The 19,907-nt window shown below is 44.9% G+C and overlaps 2 protein-coding genes across 2 annotated transcripts in view; both read right to left on the bottom strand.

Moving 5' to 3' along the window:
* The window catches only part of TRABD2A (TraB domain containing 2A), an 82,424-nt gene extending 71,185 nt beyond the window's left edge, over positions 1 to 11,239 (bottom strand). The window contains exons 1-2 of the mRNA XM_030237477.2: positions 11,117 to 11,239; positions 2,710 to 3,270 (exon numbers count right to left, since the gene is read on the bottom strand). Coding sequence (XP_030093337.2) covers positions 2,710 to 3,270; positions 11,117 to 11,239 — 684 coding nt within the window. The remainder of the gene's footprint in view (positions 1 to 2,709; positions 3,271 to 11,116) is intronic.
* The window catches only part of HOOK3 (hook microtubule tethering protein 3), a 945,081-nt gene that overhangs the window by 596,127 nt on the left and 329,047 nt on the right, over positions 1 to 19,907 (bottom strand). The gene's annotated exons all lie outside the window — the stretch shown is intronic.

Genomic DNA, 19,907 nt, shown 5'->3' with positions numbered 1-19,907 from the left:
CAGTTTAATAATACTAAGTGCCAAAGAGAGCCCACCCAGAACCCCGCATCCAGCTCTAGGGTCCCAGCACCATGGATGTGTTGGAGTAGGTCCAGAAAAGGCCACCAGGATGGATTAGAAGAAAGGAGCATCTCTCCTACAGGAAAAGGCCGAGACAATTTGGATTGTTCAGCCTGGAATAGAGAATGCACCTTCCAGTATGGGAATGCAGCCTACAAGAAAGACTTTTTACAAGGGACAAGGGGGAATGGCTTCAGACTGAAAGAGAGTGGGTCTAGATCAGGTATTAGGAAGAAATTCTTTACTGTGAGAGTAGCAAGGCACTGGCACAGATTGCCCAGAGAAGCTGTGGATGTCCCATCCCTGGAAGTGTTTGAGACCAAGCTGGATGGGGCTCTGAGCAACCTGGTCTTAGTGAAAGGTGTCGCTGCCCATGGTGGGGCGGATGGAACTAAGTGATCTTTGAGGTTCCTTCAAAGTCAGACCATTCTGTGATTCTATGATATTTCTTGTACAGTGTTAGACTATTCCTTATGGGTTTTGTTCCACTTTCCCCAACAGAAGTTTCTAAATCATGCCTCTGTGTTTGCACAGAAGTGGCCCAATACTGGGGGTTTCCAAACAGAAGCACACTAAAGAAAATATTTTCCAAAGAGCATACTTCAACCTCTTTGTTTGGTATCTATTAAACACATAATTAACTTTACTGCCTTAACAAACTGACAAGAAAGCTCTGAAATCAAAGATTTACACAATTGCCAACCATGAGAGCTCACAAATCAGTTTCTGAAACAGTCATGAAATTGGCTTGGAAGCAACAAAATCATCTGCCTCTGGTTTTCCGTTTCCTTGAGCTGCCTGTATTGGAAATCTAGTAGTGGGCAGCAGTGAAGGTATGAATTTGCAGTGCAGCAGCTGCTCCATACCCGCTCCCTCAAGGGACAGCGTGTTCCTTCCCTGGGAAGTGAGCAGGGAGGGAAGGAGCTGCAGCCTTCACGATGCAAATGCACACCTCTACTCACCATGGGGTAACGAAGGGCTTTGATTTTCCCAACTGGAGGCTAGAGTCTCCTACAGTTTTTGCCTCTCTGGCCTTCTCAGAAGGCTGGGCAATTCCAAATGTTGCAGCCCAGAGTCCCTTGCCCACGAACCTTCTTGGATCACTTGGTATTTATCCCATCTGCTACACAGCACAAAACCAGCTGCTCTTAGAAGAAAGCTGTGAAGGCCTAAGAGTCAACATTTACATGAGCTTAGCAGGGATATGATTTCCAGTCAACATATCTCAGTCTCCCTACCACTTTCTTACAAGGCAGCGGAGAAAAATGCCCCTGCCTCTGCTTCCTTCATGATAAACTAAAGGAGCAATGCCAGCAAAAGAAACACATGGGCAATAATGCTCATAAATCCTCAGCCAGGTAAGAGCTGGAAAAGGAGGGACTTCCCAGCCTATTCCCAGGTTAGCTGCGAGCAAACAGCAACAATGTAAGGATTCAAAGCACCGTGTTAAGCATAAGCCTGGAGATGCAAATGAGGTTGCCCAGCTCCAGACAATGGAAAAGAGAACTGTAGAAGGCCTGCCTGCAGTTAAGGACTGCTCAACAACCCTGGGCTGTTGTGCTATTCCCTGTACCATGGTCCCCACACCAGCGCTGTCTGGGGTAGCAGGACCTCAGACATTTGTCCTGGGCTGTTGACCCTGCCCTTACTGTGCTGCACTCACCTTCTGCTCTTTCCCTTCCAAACCCTGCATCTCTGACAGGACAGGCTTCAGGATGCAGGGGAGAAGGTCAGGCATCAGTCAGAACTCCCCAGCCCTATGACTAAAGGTCCTCCCATCTTGTGCTACTAGGACATACTGCAAAATGCAAGTCTTGATTATTCCTAAGCAAATGTCACTCAACTCCCCAAACCAGCACCACCCTGCAGCAAAGGTACCCCACATCAGAGAGCAATGTTATGCCTGTGATCCCACTGGGCAAAGACAACAACAGACACCACTGCCTGGTGTATTTTGTTCAGAGAGGAGCACCTCATCCAACACATGGACAACACAGAGGTCATTCTGCTGCATGAACAACAGTGCTGAACTCCAACAAGTTTGCAAACACAAAAGCATTTGCACCAGGGCCTGTATTAGTCTGTGCTGTGCTGACCCGTACCTGGTAAAAATGGAAGGGAAAAAAAGCCCCAACAAACAAAAAATACTTTTTCCATTGCGGATGATGGGCCCCTATTTCTGAGGGCATCAAAATATTCACTGTGATGCTTTCCAACCAGCAATTACTTCTCAGCACTACTCACAGCACCCCTGCTTTCCCCAAGTACTCACTTCTTTCTTTTTAACTTGCTATTACTTTAACAAGTTTGGAGACTGAGCCCCAGCCTGTCCTGAGCCCCTGCAAGGCAGCCCAGTCAGAGTTAGAGAGCACACATTGAAAGATCTGGTGTCTCTGAGGGTAGAACATGCCCAAGGCTGCCCAAGGAAGAGAACAGGGGTCTTCCCAGGCCAGGCCTGGATGAATTCAGCTCTGGCCTGATCCTGTGCTAGCAAATTCTCCTGAGGATGCAGGCAAAGGCATGGGCTGCAGAGAGCAGACACAAGTCTCAGGTTAGAAAGCACTTACCCCGCACCCCAGCCCATGCTGTTTCTGCTGTGATATCCAGCTCAGGAGCCAGCCTGGCACCCTGCACACCACTCCACCTCACCTGGGAGAAGTTCAGCCCATTGAGCGGGTGGCACTGCTCTTCTACTTTCTCCACAGCTCCCGTTTGCTTCCTCAGCCGCTCTGCTTCCTGGGCCAGGAACAGATCCAGGACAGGCACGCCTCGTGACTTGATGTCTACCTCTGTCAGGGAGTTCACCATCAGCATCACCCAGACTGGCCTCTTCTGCTCCCAGTTGCCAGCAATGGCATTGAAGAGGTAATCTGCATACAGCCCTTTGCCCCGTTGGTCTGGGGTCATCCAGGATGGCATCATGAGCTTGACATACTCCAGGTGCCGCTTCAGCCGGCGGTAGATGTCTCGGGGCAGCACATCTTGGAGGTTCTTCCCCTGCGGCAGGAGCTGGCAGCTGGTGAGAGCTGAGATGGTGTAGGGGTCAGTGAGATCCAGCTCAAAGTACACGATGTGGCTCTGCTGGAAGGCTTTCTTGGAGTTCTCTGGGATAAAATCCCAGACACGCGTGTATGGGACATGGATGGTGCCAAAGAAATAAGATGGGGGATCTCTCTTGATTGTCCATAGGAAGGAGTTCAGCTCATTTTGCTGGGAGAGAGGGAGACACAGCTGAGTAAGTACACAGGTTTATGCCAGGCCACTGCAGCAGAGGGCTTAAGGAAAACATGGTGCCAAGCCAGCAGGTCACCTGGCTCAGCAGCTGGCCAGCATGCACTTTTCCTAAAGTGACTTTGCTCACATAAAGTCCTCTTTCACCATTGTTTTTCTCAGGTCCTGAGGTAAAATTTCCATTTTCATGAAATAAAAACACATGAATATTGTCTTGGGCTTTCTCCTCCTGAAAGGTAACACTGCGTCTTCTCAACAGTAGTATCACCTGATACATCATCTGGGTATCTACCAAAAGCAGCAGAGAAGCACAGCCCTAGCACACCATGATTCAGGCACAACACTTACCCAACTTCTGCCTTTCATCAAGTCAAAAATCAGCACTATTTGCTGAAGCAAAGCAGGACAGCAGAATTTCTATCACTTTCACCTCTCACTTCAGCACAGCAAGGCACCTTTCATCAAAGAAACTGCTGTGACACTTAGTCAGAAGGTGGTGCAGCATCATGGGTGAACTTCCCATTTGACTATGCTGGTTTTGGCTGAATTTGGAAAATTCATCCATTTTCTTCACAGTGGCTGGTATAGGGCTGAAAACAGTGCTGATATTATAGAGATGCTTTTGTTAGTGCTGAGCAGTGCTTGCACAGAGCCAAGGCCTTTTCTCCCTGTTGTATGACTGCAAGCACGTATGCTGAGGGTGCACAAGATATTGGGAGGGGATATAGCTAGGACAGCTGACCCTAACTGACCAAAACAACATTCCATACCACATGGCATCACGCTCAGCACAAAGAGCCAGGGAGGGGGGGGAAGAGGAGAGAGAACATTCAGAATGATGGGGTTTGTCTTCTCTAGTCACTGCTATGCCTGATGGAGCCTGCTTTCCTGGGGATGGCTGAACACCTGCCTGCCCTGCGAAGTCGCGCTTGAATTCCTTCTTTTGCTTTATTTGTGTGCATGACTTTTGCTTTAGCTATTAAGTTGTCATCATTTGAACCCAATAATTCATCCTTCCAGTGCTCTCTTGCAACCTCTCTTGCATGGAATGGGGATTTAATGAGTGCGGTGCTTGGTTGACAGCTGGGATTATAACACAACAGCAAGACACCAAGGAAATGAGCAACACAAAACACAGCTGGCAGGCAGACCTGCTGGAACAGGCAGAAATAAAGTTTTGCTCATGGCAGACAGACACTCAGTAAAGACCCCTCACAGCCCAGTACTCTTTCTTGAGCAGCAGAGAAGAGTGTGCAATACCTTAGAAAATAAGTGAAAAAATTTTTCTGCAGGGAAAACTTGGCCTGTGGCTTCAGGGTATCCACTTGTAAACACAGAGGGATAAAAAAAGCATCTTTTTTTAAATTAACTTTTAAAACCTCTAAAACCCACAGCCATCAGGAAGTCAGAATCAGATTTAAATTTGTTCTGCTGGAAAATACACCTCACAGCATCACCTGAGATACCTCAATACAGGTTGTGGTGCTCCCACGGGACAGAAGAGCAGATGGGACAACACAGATCCTGCTTGAATCATTTCAACTCACACCAGCAACAGGCACAGCCTCCATCACCCACAGCAGCCCACTGGTGCCATAGTACTTACTGGAACAATGGATACAAGCGGTGTCTGTCCGCACAGACAGGAAGAGTTAGCCTTTGCACGTCTAAGTAAGGGAACAGGCTTCCGGATGCACTCAAACATCTGGTCAGCCTTGAGTCAGCAGATAACTCTAACCTCAGCACTGGGGCTAACCGTGCATTTGTGCTGATCTAAGAAGCCTGCCTGACTGCCAAAAGCAGAACAGGCTGCTTGGAGGAATTTACTGGAAGCACATTGCCTATAAACCTCTGACACTAAAGACTCAGGGTCAGAAAGGTTAATGTTAAAGACTGGTCTGCAATGGCTCATCCCAGACAACCATCTCCAGCAGCTCTGTACTTCAAAACCAGACCACAGATAAGGCAGCACTTCAGCAAAGTGCTACCACCAGTCCTCTTCACCTGCATGGACTATAGGACATAGAATATCATGAGCTGAAAGGGACACACAGCGATCACTGAAGTCCAACTCCTGGCACTCCATGGGAGAGTTACAAGAACTGCACCATGTGCCCAAGAGCACAAACCAAATATATTCCAATGAGCTCTTGAGACTGTTCTGCAGCATATCAAGAGTCTGAAGGATATTTCAGATCCTGGCAACACCATCCTTCAGGACAGTCCCAGAATGCACACCTGAATCACAGAGCACAAAAACTCTCCTGAAGACCATAGGAAGAAGGGTTAAGAAACATGAAGAGCCCCAGGGGGTACCAAAGATACACCACAACAGGTGAATAAAAATCTAACATAGACCTGGGAGGAATACAGAAGAATGACTACGCAGAGTAAAACAAGAGGGAAAATGAGAGAGGGTTCTCCCGCAGCACTAGTCAGAAGGGGAAAATGAAAGAGCATGCCACAGTGGTGAGAAATGAACTGGAAGTAACGGTCAGGCAGCAAGGAGGAAGGACCAGAAGTGCTGCTTTCGATCTACTGCACAGAGGAGGCACCCGGGACAGGCAGGAGGTTAGGAGGTCAATACTACTTCTCTTCACACAGGCCTGATTGTGTAGGTGGGAGTGCACAAAACCAGGTACAACTGCAAGGAATCATACAGAACAAGTGGTCACCAGCCAGCTTTTCAGCTCCTCAATAAATCCAGCAAGAAGGCTCAAGCCCAGATGACTGGTACCAGACTTTAGTGTTTAGCACTACTCTGGACTACTGCACATAGCCCAGCTAGAAAGGCTTTCGGTCTTATACTCTTTTTTTTTTTTTTTTCTCTCTGCTTATCCCCACAACTTTCATATTCAGATACTGAAAGCAGAGTAATACTGCCTGGTACCAGTGGGACCTCTGAAGAAATAAAACAGGCCATCAGCCACAGAGTACATTCAGTCTTCATTTAAAGAGCCTATAGCACAGGCAGAAGGAAAGCAGGCTAAGACATCATGAAAACATTTCACACACTTCTTGAGACCCTGACATTACAAAGCAGAGCAGCTGAGCACTCTTGCATGTCAAAAGGAGTAGTCATGAACTTGAGAAACCACCCTAAGCACCCCTCAGACCTTCACAGAAAGCCTGGAACCAGCATGAGAAGACAGAAAACCTCAGTGTCCCACCACTGATGGTAAACTCCCCAAACGCTGCAGAATCAGTTTCCAGGCACCAGCAGTGGTTATCATCACCAAGTGATGGTACATGGGGAGCTCACAAAGCTCACTCTCCCTCTAAAAGGTGGCACTACACCTGCTCTGGACATGCTAGTGCCTCACACTCCTCTGGCATCTCCTTTTTCTTCCAAAGTGGAGACTGGAATCCCAGCAGCGCTCTGCCTCTGTGCCAGGCCCTGGCAAACAGTCTCCTGTAGTAACCCTCTGCGTGAGTGGGGAAGGAGCAAAGCCCTTGGTGTGCCTGAGAAAGTCTGTCTTCCCCTGCTGTACCTTCAGGCACTCCCCTCTCCCTTCGGACCTCCTGGAGCTCTTGCATGTATCAATGCAGCTTCAGAGAGGAAAATCAAGGATATGATCTCACCCCAATACCATAAAAGGGCAGCTGTTAAACAACACTCTAGGCAGCCATGAAATAGCACAGGAGCAGTGCCGAGGCTTGTTCAGCATCACACCATACACCGTCACTGCAGCACCTCTCTTCCCTGAGAGCATGCAGTAGACAAAAGTGCTACAGCCCAATTTTCATTTGCAGTAACATCCTTTAACACAGCTGTTGCAACAAAAAGAGGCGTTTTAAACAAATTACAGTCAAAGTGTTGTCCTGGAGGCCTATGGCAGCTGAGCTGCGCAGCTTGAGGAATTTCAGTTCCAGTAGCGTAACAACAAAAAGATCAAGATGCATAGATACATATTTCTGTCTCCCCTCTACAAATCTCAGGTGGCAGTCAACGCATTCCTCATCACGGGAAAAACCCTGAGCAAGGGGAAAGAGCAGCAGTCTCACAAGAAAACGCAGGCCTCCCAACTTGCTGCCACGGAAAGGTCCAAGGAATCATCAGACCAAGGTATTTCTCAATGCTCAGAACTACAGCACGGTGCCTTCTCCTCTGCCTTACCTTCCCAGGTGAAAATGCTGACACTGCCACAGAGAATGCACTGGGACTTGTGGAATCCACTCCCTACCACAAGACTTGGAAAGCCTCCTTCTCAACCAAGGCTGCACAAGGGACAAACTTCACTATCCACTAGAGTGCAATGGGGATACACAGGGACAGACAACACTTCCCCAACGTGACAGGACAACAGTGTCAGCCACTGCAAAATTTCTGCAAAAGCATGGTGCATGTCAAGGGTACTTCTTTGAGAGCTGAGGTTACTTCTTTTTGGTTAAAAAACTCCAAGCCTCAGGTTTTGTTCATTTCATGTTGGTTCACTTAGCACCAACAGCTTGCTTTTCCAGCACTATTCAGAGATCCAGTAGAGGATGCAACCTCTAGTCTTCAAATACACAAATACTATTGCATTTGTCAGATATCACATATCACTTCAAGTGATGCAGCAATGACTCTTCTGGAAGAGAAATGCCAAAGAAAATCAGAGAAAGCGTCTTTTTTTTTTTCCTCACAGAAACTATCTCAAATTGGGCTGAATGACATACTAACAAGATTTAAATTGGCAAACATTCAGAAAACAATTCAGAAAAACACCAGGAGTAACAAATAATTTAAATAGTGACAGCACTCCAAACATCTAGAAGAGCATGAGAGTATAAAAAACTAAATAGAAAAGTATAGACAGAAAGCTGTGCTGATGCCAGGAATGAAGGCTCAGAGGGAAAGGAAAACAGTCCAGAGACTGAAGAACTGGATAAGAACTCCAGACAGGGACAACCTACACTTGGTCTGCTTCCTTCAACATGAGCTCTGCTTCCTTCCATCTTCTATCCCATCTATGTAGACTGTGCATTTCAAAGCACAAAGTGTGTACCTCACTGTGTAGGTAGATGCCCTCCATGGCTTCACTGTCTTTCAGGACCCCTAATATTCACCACTTGACCTCACAACCACACACCTTCCAAACGTCAGCCCAGAACTGCACTGCTTCTCAATCCACAATATTCTCGTGCCTTATTTTTCTTGCTAGCTACAGAAGCCAAAGCACATGGCATGCAATATTTCACCCAGGCAGGCAGCCCTATAACCCTACCTATTATGGCTTTCTCCCTCTCTCTTATCTACCCTGGCATCCTATCTTGTCAAGTTCCTTTATACCTAATTGGGGCAAAGATTTTACTCACCATGTTACATGCCTATGCAACTATGGTAATGCACAGAAAAATGTCAGCCACATTTTTAATAGTACTTATATTGAGCTTTTGCCCACCTGCATTACTGACACTCTCAAACTCAAGACTGAAAGTAGAACTCACTTGGGGAATAAACATTGCCCTGGCTCCAGCTACTAAGAAAACACATCCAAAGTGCCAGAAATGAAAAATAAAGTTTTTAACTAAAAAGCCGCAGGTTAAGAACAGACATATGACTTGCTCTGCTGAAGAGCATATATGGGGAAAAGCAGCGATATAAATTAATTGGCCCTCTATCAGGAACAACACATCATAAAATACTAACCAACTACAACTACAAGCACACCAAAATTAATCCCTGATTTCTGGCTTTGATTTTTCCAATACACTCTAATGTTAAGCAAAAAGAAAGCAGTACCAGACCACATTACTTAGTATTAGGAATACAACCAGCATATACAACAAAAAGGTTCCAGCATACTTTATTTTAAATTAATGGTTTTCAATGTATTTTTTTTTTTTTGAGAATGATAAGGCACCTTATTGGTTGTAGCTTTAACTGTAATTCTGAGTCATGATGAGAAAGCCTTCTGAAATACTGTAGGTTCATTCCTTAAAATAGCAGCTTTTCAGGCAACAACGCACATACTTCTTTCATGGGAGAGACTGAGACAACCTAACAAAAAGAAAAAAGTTAGGCCTGTCTAAGAGAGGTAAGAAAAGGAATCCTAAAAAGAACTAAAGTAAATTCAAAACCCATCCGTGGTGATGCAGGAACAAGGCAGTCTATTTTCCCTAAGGAGTTCTGGTAAATATTCATAAGGATAAACTCAACAGCTTTGTAAATAAGGCAGACACTGCCATTCCTAGACAATGTGGTTATTACCACTGTCCTAATGACCCTCGGAAACGGCGTGCCTATTCCAGAACTACAGGTGGTCTCACATGTTAATGACAGCGTAATCAGCAGATAATTACCTACCATTAACACATTTCACCTCCAGTCTTGCTAGCAATTGGCAGAAGTCCAGTCAATTTTTTCTGAAGAAAACTTCCTGCAAGTCCCACCCAATCTAGGAAGTTATACATTTCCACAAGTATGACTTCTGCTCAGGAGCTGTCCTCTTTGTACTTGCTCTCACTAGCTCCTTGCAGTAGCTTCATACTGGCCCACATCCTTTGCACCTCATGCCCTCAAGGAGAAGGGGGTACTCACTCCAAAGGGTTGACCTGGCTTTATGGCAGTGTCACAACTGGCCACCTACAAATCCAGTTGACAAACTAGTTCCAAGCAAACTGTAAAGACACCATCCCCCAAGGTAGGGCTAGGCTCTATTTAACTCAAGCTCAGGCAGACACTTCCAGCAAAGCACATGTAGCTTGGCATATGGCTGATTCCATAATGCCCTAAATGCTAGGAGAAGATATTCTGGGGAACCAGCATGCTCACAGAGGCAGGAAGGCCCCCAGGAACAAGGGCTACATGTAGGTGCATGAGCAGTGAGAGAGGGGAGTAAAGTCACAGAGCAGACCTTCTTCAGTTGCAAAACTTTCTCACACCTACCCTGCAGTGAGCCTGCTGTGGCTTTGGCACCTCCCCAGTGCAGAAGGTCTGCACTTACTTCTAAGAACTTCCAGTTTCCTTAAGAGCTATGCTGGTGGAGTTAACCCTGCCTGGAAGGGAAGGTGAAGTGGCGATACACATATCCCAGAAGCATGTTAGGTACAAGCACATGCGAAGAGACAGCACAGATGGCTTGTTAACACAAAGTAAGCTCAGGAAGGCTTTTCCTATATTATTTTTGGTACTTCTGTCTCAGAAGCTTCAAGCTTCAATAAGAACGACTTTTTTTGATCTTTCATAGAAATGACAGAGCTCGTCTACACCAGCCTCACAGCGGCCGTAACATCACCCCTAACTTGCAGCAGGGATCCTCTGCTGTACTAACCACCCACCGGAGCTAAGTCAGTGCATGCTGCTGCTCCTGGCTACTGCAGCCAAGCTGCTAAGTTTACGAGACGAGCAAAACCTAACATAACGTACAACCGCGTTCTCACGCCAAATGGCCCTTTGCTGGTCCGAACCTGTTCCAGCACGCTCGGCGTTCTGAAGTGGGACTAGGCGGTAACCCTGTGCGGGACGGTGCTAGCAAGTCACTCTCGGCCAATCGGTGCTCTTGCGAGCAGCGCAGCTCGTCCTACTCACCGCAGGCAAAAGATCCTGCTGGGGTTCACCCCAGGCTCCTCCTCCCCCATGCACGGTCCCAGCATTACCTCGCAGTCGCGGGAAGCCGCGGTGCCGCTGCCGAGCGCCTGCCGCCCGGGCTCCGCGCACGGCGCCGGCCTGACAGAACGGACTCAGCCGTGGCCGGGGCGGCCCCGCACGCCGCCCCCTCCCGTCACCGCGCCCCGAGGGGACCAGACCCGCGTCCCCCGCGCTGCCGGTGCGGGGCGGACGGCAGCGGACCCCCGGCAGGAGGGCATCCCAAGTCAGGAGCGCAGCGCGGACGGCGCTTACCTTTCTGCGGAGCGGGCAGGCGGCGGCGCGGCCGTGCCGGGCTGTGGCCAGCAGGAGGAGGGAGCCCTGCAGCAGCAGCAGCAGCAGCAGCAGCGGGCGGCACAGCCCGCCGGGGCGCACCATCCCCGCGCTGCGCGCAGCGTGCCGACCGCGTCCCCCTGCGGTTTCTGTTTTGTCCTCCCACTTTTCCGTGCTTCTGCACTTCCCGTTTTACTTATTTCTTTCGTTTTTTTTTTTTTTTTTTTTTTTTTTTTTTTTTTTTTTTTTTTTTTTTTTTTTTACGTCTTTTGCCCCACCCCACCCCTTTTTTTTTTTTTTCCTTCCTTCTCCCTGTTAGTTTTTGGGTTTGGCCGTCCGATTCAATCCCAGAGCTCTCGCAGGAGCAGCCCCGTCCCCTGGCCAAGTCCTCCAGCCTCTGCCCCCTCCTCTTAAAAGGTTCCCTGCGGGGCGGGGGGAGGAAGGGGAGGGAGCGGGGCCCGTCGCAGCGGAGGCGGGCGGTGGGGCGGCATCGGGGGGGATCCCGGAGCCTCCGGCCGGGCTGTGCCACGCTGGGACCTCTCCTGGGCCCGGGAGACTGGGGCGGCCGCGCCCCACGTCCCGCACCCCTCGGCCACCCCGCCGCGCCCGTGCCCTCAGGGAGCGCAGCACCCCGGGTCTGTCCGCCCTGGGGCAGCCTGCCTGTGTCTCTGCCCTTCCTACTGCTCTCCTTAAGAGAATGCAAAATGGAATATTGTGATTCTTAACGAGCTTTTATATTGCCCGTTGGCTTGAATTATTTTGTCTCATTCTTGTTTCATGGGCAGCCAACATTCCAAATTTGTGTGTCCAGTGTGCTCTGCATCGGCAGCGTTCACAGCATCACCAGAACATTCTGAGTTGGAAGGACCCGCAAGGGCTGCTAAGCCCAGCTTTTCGGTGAATGGCCCATACAAGGATAGAACCTCTGACCTTGGCGTTATTAGTACTGTGCTCTAAGGGTGATCCTTACATGATAAAAAATACACGGAAGAATTTATCAGTCTCTAACAGTGAGATTCAGTTGTAGCCACCAAGGAGGCTAGTGTTTAAATCTTCACAAAAGTACACCTTGCTGCTAATACAGTCTTAAACATATTGAGAAAAGCCAGAAATGCACCAGGCTTTAATCCAGTGCAAATTAAAAGAATGAGCTTTCATAGCTCTCAAAATATTCAATAGTCTCCTCCTGATAATCTTATTAGGGCATGCATAAATTATTAATATATAGCAAAACTGTTACCACTTTTAAGGCTGAAACTGGGTAAACCTTTAAAGTTAAAATGCTAACAGTCTGTGGCTCACTGTATGGAACAATACTTCCTGCTCATTCTTACTTGTTTTAATTAAATACTTCCCAACAACAAAGCCAAAATCTATTGAAGCCTTAAATAAAAAGACAAAGAGGTCAAATGAAAGGTAAAAGGCATGTCACTCTATGAAGCAGTATCTTTTTGTTTAAGTAGAAGAATAAGATGTTGCTTTTATGGAGCTCATTCTGTATGGTGAATTTTTCCATCTTTTGTCAGTATGATTATATACAATTATATTAATTATATATAATTATGATATATTAATGTAGTATAATTATATTAGTAATATAATGCTAATTATAGTAGTAATATATACTATTATATTAGCAGTATATATTGTATTAATATATTAGTAATATATACTATCCAGTAATTTTTTACAATTTCTACCTTAGTAGTGACCATTATGCTCACTCTCCTGAGGGTCTTTCTTCTGATTTGGGTTTGTTTTTTTTTAATTGCTGGTGGTCCTGACCTACCCTTGGGCTTAGTACACAGAGTGAACAAAGACGGTCTTAAAAGACCAGTATAATTTCTTTATTAATGTGGACCCTTCCTTCCAAAGCTATGTATGTGAAAATACAATGCACAAAGCAACACAAGAAAGAATTTCTGGCTCTTTGCCGACTCACATAGTCACTGTCTCTTAGCTTTCCTATATTCTTACTTATAAACACATCTTTTTCTACCCCCAAAATCCAGATATCTGTCCCAAGGTTAAATTCTGGTTTAGCATTGATAGCAAATTTCCTATCAGTTTAAAGAAAGAAAAGGTGCTGTTCTTTACTTTTGTCATATTTTTTGGTGCAAATTAACTACCTCCAGAAGAAAGCAGACAGAGCCAAAACCCCCAATTGTTTTGCCTTCTTTTTTGTGCATTACTATATATCTGAATCTTGTGAATTTTGATGAGGCAAATTATTCTGGAGTAATACATGGAGCGCATCTTCCTTTGTTAGGTTCTGCCAGCCATTTAGAGGAAAGAGCATTATATGACCAAGGATATTTTAATTATTACATTTTTTTTTTCCTTTCAGCCAGGAAAAATACTGCTAGCATTCTGCTAGCCATTCAGGTACTCCTGTAACAATCAGAGCAAGAGTGCAGATGGTACCTCTTTCTTTATCTGGCCCCAAAAAAGAACTCTGATTCCACACTGGAGCATCAAATTGTGAGTTTTGCCACCAGTCACAGGTAGTCAAGCAACTTTGCTGAACATCGCTCTTAGCAGCCACACATTTGGTCATATGTCTGTCTGGGCATGAAAGCTGGATAGCATTCACACAATACCTTGATCAGTCTAGAGAGAAGAAATTTTTCATGGCAGAGGGATGTGCTGGCAGACTGATTAGTTATCTTCTGTGTGACCATTTGGTTTGCTTTTTGTTTTAAAGTAGCAAAATATGTAACACTGCTTTCTGAAATACAGCACATGGCAATTACAGGCAATGCAGATTAACATGCTGCTTGGCCTTAATTTTAAATTTGTGGGAAATGCATTCTTTGTGGTGAACTGCTAATGAAAAGTGGGGAACGAGAAAAGTCAAAGGCAGTGTCTTAAAGAGACTTCCAAAGTAATTTTTACTTGCACTGTGACATTTCAGTAGAAAGCCGCACCGTAGCTCTATTAGCAGAAATCTAAGGGATAAACACAACATTTTTATTTAAAAAAATTCTCTCTGTAGGATGGCCAGGATTCGTTTATCCCAGTCCCTTGAAAAATTATTTCAATAAGACTTCAAATTGTCCTTACATCTAAGCATGTGCTTATGAACTTTGTACAGAAAGGGTAAACAAGCACGCACTTAAATGCTTTTCTGGATCAGTGCCTTAGACCATGGAGAATCTGTGCCCTGAGTTGTCACTAGTTGGTACTTAATTCAAGGTAATTGAAGGAGCTGTGTCTGCTGCAGCAGCACAGTTTGAGCAGCTAGTTGAAGCAGCTGTCATGCACAAGCAGTTGCTCATGCTCACATCCCAAGCTTTAGGTATGCCTACATGTGGGGTCAGGAGGTCACCTGGGCTCTGTGGAAAAACAGAATGCGTCTTTCTCTTTTTTTTCTTTCTTTTTGTACAACATCTGATGCCTAACTTCAGTTAATTTCCTGGGCTGTAAGAGCATTTATGTGGAAATGTCTGAGAGGCTGTCAGAGGCACAAGTCTCCTCAAGTGGGTGTTACTGTGACAGATCTGCAGAGCATCACAGTCCAAAACTCCTGCACGTGCTAATTGGGATGGCATGCATCCATGTGTATGTGTGACACACATGCCTGAGAGACCTCCCGATTATGCATGTGCCTTTGTTACCTAACATTCACCTGCAGTGGGAAAGAAAGCCACCCCATACAGCCAAACACAGTAAACCTTGACTGAAAGAAGCTGCCACAAAAGAGGTTTGCACAGAGTTCAGAACAGATTTATATTCACAGTCCTTTACCAGGCAGGTCAGCTCTGATTCACCCACTGTTGAGCATGAATTCAAAACTAATTTTAAAGACCATGAAATTTAACCATGAGTTTTTTTTAAATTTCACCATTTAAAATTATGAAACATATCATAAATCACATAAAAAAGGAGCAAAGGAGCTTTTTTCGTCAAGTCGAGAAAAAGTACTCTTATCTGCATTTTAAAGGAAGTTAGAAGGATTGATGTGGACTTCAGAGATTCATGAACACAGAATCCCAGTTATGCCTCCAGATAAAAAAGGGTTAGTGAACTTTGTATATGTTACTGCATGAAAGTGTTAGGTCAGCTGGAAGGGAAATACAGGGAATATATTACAAAGTGAAGTGGTTACATGTAATTATCAAGCATAGTCAGCTAAAAGCCAAAAAAAAACAGGAAATAGTAGAATTCTGCTCTCCAAAAGCATCTTAATAATAGTAATCTCAGTTTGAATGGAGATAGAAAACTAAACAAAAATGAATCTCTTCAACACTGAAAGAAGGTGAAGAGAAAGTACATGACCATAACAGGGAGCTCTGAATTGTGCTAGGCCCCAGCACTTTTGAAATAAAGGAGAGGACCATTTGAAGCCAGGCTTTAAAGCTTTAAATGACGGTTTACCAACTGCTTTCCCCAATCTGAAAGTATTTTTATAAGAGTGCAATCAAAACCCAAACTATTTAAAATGTGAGACTAAAGTGCTAACAAAATAGTAAAAAGTAGCATGAGTTAGTCAGTTAGTAGTTCATAATGTTGGAAGGAAAAATGCAAAGGATTGGAAAAAATTATTGTGATTAATGCATAATTTTATTAAATTCAGTAAATAGGGATTTAGGCCCTCTCTCTTTGTGAGAACAGTAGCCCCACTGCTAACCCATATATGGTCCCCAGCCCTACTGGCAGAAAAACAGCTGCTTAGGCCTTGGAAAGGAGGGATGCAGCAGTCCTTCTTCTCTTGGCACTCCCTTCTCAAGCCCTTCACTGGGCTGGAGGAAAGATGCAGGAGAAATCAGCCCTGAAAACTCCAGTGGACCCTAGTGCTGTGCACATAAGCATTCATCTAGGAAGCAGCTGGAAAGACTGGGACCCTCAGGAAGGCTCCAAAATTTGAAAAATCTTTAGTTTACATATGTATATTTCTGATATCTTCTAGGAAATATCAGGACAGCTTTGCTTTGGAACAACTGAAGGAAATTTAAGCCACTTAGATATGCATTGAATTCAGTTTATCAGTTAAATTAGGTTTTTTTTTCAGGATGTCTTTGGGGGGAGAAAATATAGCCTCATTTTTTATCAAATGTAATTAAGGATTTTCCACAAAGCAGAGAGGAGTTTTCCAAGAGATAAGACTTATTTTATCCTGGTTTTGTAACTTGCTCTAAAAAATATGAGAAAGCATGTCAGAGTTAAAGACAATAGGTAAGCAACAGTAACTTGTTACAAAATGTTGTCTTAACAGTATGTAAGATGCATTTTTTTTTTTTCTTTTTAACTATATAAATACACTGTGGATGCTGCTTGCATTTACTGAGGCAGGAACAGAGCCATAGAGTGCATCATGGGAGTGAAGCTCAGGCACAAGGGAAAACATTTTTGGTGTTTTTCAGGATACTGACTTCAGTGGGGTGGAATTTTTCTTTGGGGTGGTGAAGGTCAGATCAGTCATTTGTGGCACCAAAGAATTGCCATGTATTTTCCAACCCTTTCAGACCTGCCTTCTGAGAAGCACTTGAATGTGTCCTTGCTCGGCAGTGAGCCCCTGCTTATCCTGCTGGGTTGTTTGCTACGCAGACTTGCACAGTCTAATGGCCGTCCCTGCCTCAAAGCATTTAAAGCTCAGGTCTTGTGAAGAGTTACATAGTTTGCTTCTCTGACTGCAAAATGTCCCAGGAAAATTAAAGAAACAGCATACTGAGAAAGTTTCATGGAATTCTGGATTAGCCTTGAGCTCTCTCACAAGACCACATAGCTGGATATGAGCCTGTCAGTGATTATCCTCTACCTGACCGTAAAGATTGTTGTTTCTTGTCAGCCCATCAAGTGTAGCAGACCTGAAATTAAGTTTTTATTCTAGGTCTACTTTCATGGGTAATTTTCTTTTAGTCAGCACTTACTTTGCTTTCTGTCAATTGGGAATTTTCTTTCTCCTCACTAAATACTGAAGAAAATGCCTACACTTTTTCATCAGGATTAAAGAAGATAAATTTAAAAGAGCCAATAAATGTGCTTTCTACTTATTCCAAGAAATGGCACAACTCTAGCTTGACAATTCTAAATGCTGAATTTATTTGCTGAAACAGCATTTTTGGATGGGGAGTGGACTAATAACTGCCTTTAGCCACAGCTGTTGCACCTCACTTTGCCAAGCAGGTGATCTCAAAGAGCTGAAACACTGTCCAAACCTTTATCAGGCACGATGAACATTTCTGCTGGAACTGCTGTGTAACTTTCTTAGCCAGTCTGGATCTGATTTTCACTCTCTCCACTGTCAGCTCTGTCCAGGATTTCAGTGACCACAGAATTACTCCCTAAATCCCGTGTTAAAGATCTGCTACACAAACAGGCCAAATCACCTCCTCTACACCCATTATGATGACATAAAACAAATTTTTTTCATCATTGTGGTGTCTTTCAAGTGAGTGAATTGCCAGGGACATGAAAGCAGCAGGACCATGTTCATCCAGACCAGGAGGGTTCTTGGAAACATGCTTAACTTGAAGCAGATGGACAGTACCACAGCTGAACCAGATTTCCACTTGAGGCTGAGATCTGGTCAAATGCTCTGTTGCACAGAAAACAAACCCAAACCAGAACAATCAGACAAAATGGAACCTTGCACTGCTCTGTGTGTTTAATGCTGAAGACATGTAAAAACATTTAGGAGGGAAATTCCTGGGGACACAGTTCTTTCCTAAGGATATCTCCTCACTATGTGAAGATTAAAGAGCTGGTACAGAGCCATATGTGCCAAACCATTAACAAGGCAACCCATTCTTCCCTGATTCAGGCACACGCACAGAAGCTACTTCACCCTGCTTTATTTGCCTTCTGGTGGTGGACAGCACTCCTACTTAATTACTGTGACTATCTGCAACTATTTTAAACCAAAGCCCCATTTTTTAAGCTTCAGAGGCATTTTCTAGAATTAGCTTTGATATTTCATGAGGCCTGTAGCCTTTCTTCAGACAGACAGGGACACCTAAGCCTGAGTTTTCACTAGAAGTCCTGCTTTGGATCTTGCATTTCCACTAGAAAATTCAAGATCCAAACCAGGACTTCTGTGAATTTCTCAGGTCACTTCATCTCCACACCTGACAAGCAGTCAAGCCAGCTGCTACACCTTTGTTCTCCCCAGGCCATGGGGTTAGCTTTTATCAGTAACAGGAGCTCATAGGCTCATCTCAGCTGCTTTCTTGAATCTGCACACAAAACATCAGGGTTACTTTCCCAGCCCAGACTGCACAGGATTGCAGCCCAAGTGCACACCCATTCGCAGATGGGATCTGCACAAGATATTGTGCAGACGGGGTTTTGAGCAGCACTCAACATTGATTCCAATCTTTTGTTTCTGCAGATAAAGGGATTTAGAATGTATTGTTTTTTGCTTCTCCTCTTCTTCTGGTCCATGAAGACATTCTGACCAGAATATGGCATTATGATTTCTATGGATTCATCCTAAAGCATAGCACTGTACATTTCCTAGGATGGTCTCTTTCCCCTACCCCTTTTCTGGAGGTTCTCGCCACTCTGGGGAGCTTCAGACCTCAATACCTGTTAGACATTATGAACCATCTGCCTTTGGGTCATTCTGCTCAACAGCTGCCAACATCACAGCCCAATGGCAGGGCAATGTCCAGACTCCACACAGAGAGTGCAGACTGGTGCCAAGCATCCAGTGCCATTACAAACCAACTCTCACAGCTCTGCACAGAAGTCAAAAGGACCAAATGCTCAAATAAAATCATCTAGGTTCAGTGCAGGAAACAACTTTGACTAGTTCTACTACAAGAAATAAGGGAGGCCCTATTTTTTTTTTTGGACTCTTACTTCCTGGTCCTATTTAGAATTTTTAAATTCAGTTAAAGAATGTTTATTTCCTCTGCTGTCTTCTTGATTGTGCCTCCTTCTATTATCAAGCAATAGGACAATAAACCAAGAATAATCAGTATCCAGATGTGTCAGTTCATCTCTGCACAGATGCAGCAAGATGGAGATGGAGTGGCAGTCAAACAACTGAAGTGGATAGAAAATGTTTTAACGTCAACAATCCAGAGACTAAAGATATGTCCTAAAGATATGAAAATCTGGGGGAGAAGTGGTATCAAAGACAATAGCATTCCCTGCCTAAAAACTTATTAAAGCTTTGTCAGATGAATACCAAGTCTTAAAGGATACATCCTGTTCACTGTCAAGTCAGAAGAACGGATAGATCTGGAATTTAAGGCAGGAAGAGGTAGTGTCATTTCTCCATATGTTTGACAGTGAATTAATTGTTAAAACTGAACAAAATTTTCATTACTGCTACTACTACTTCTAAAAGCTATATACAGGCTGGAGTAGGAAACCAGCTTGGATGGTTCCTTACTGCAGCCTATATATGCCTTTTGCCTGCATGAGAATTCAGACAAATGCATTCTGGTAGAATCTTTGTTTTCTCTGGTGAGGAAAGAGGAAAGAGCCCAATATAGTCATTCTGTATTTTGGGACTAGGGCACAAGAATTTTTCTGCATGTCACAAACTTGTGCTGCCAGAGCTTGGCTTTATTCACCACCTGCTTTACCCCCTGAACACTGCACACCAGCTCAACAGCCTTGCTGCATCTCATGTTCATCCAGTCTTTGCATTGCCTTTTTATCTTTTGCATCACCCACAAGATTGCTTTCCTGGCTCTGTCTAGGAAAGGAGAAGCTATCTGGCTGTTTGCACTTAGCACATCCTCAAGGTGCTCTGCAAATAGTGATTTCTCTTCCCCAACCTCTTGTTCCTCCATTCTGCTTGGCATTGCTGCCAGAATGA

Source organism: Serinus canaria, chromosome Z (assembly GCF_022539315.1).
Source record: "Serinus canaria isolate serCan28SL12 chromosome Z, serCan2020, whole genome shotgun sequence".
NCBI lineage: Eukaryota > Metazoa > Chordata > Aves > Passeriformes > Fringillidae > Serinus > Serinus canaria.
The sequence above is the reverse complement of the archived record's forward strand: the minus strand, read 5'-3'. Positions and strand labels throughout refer to the sequence as shown.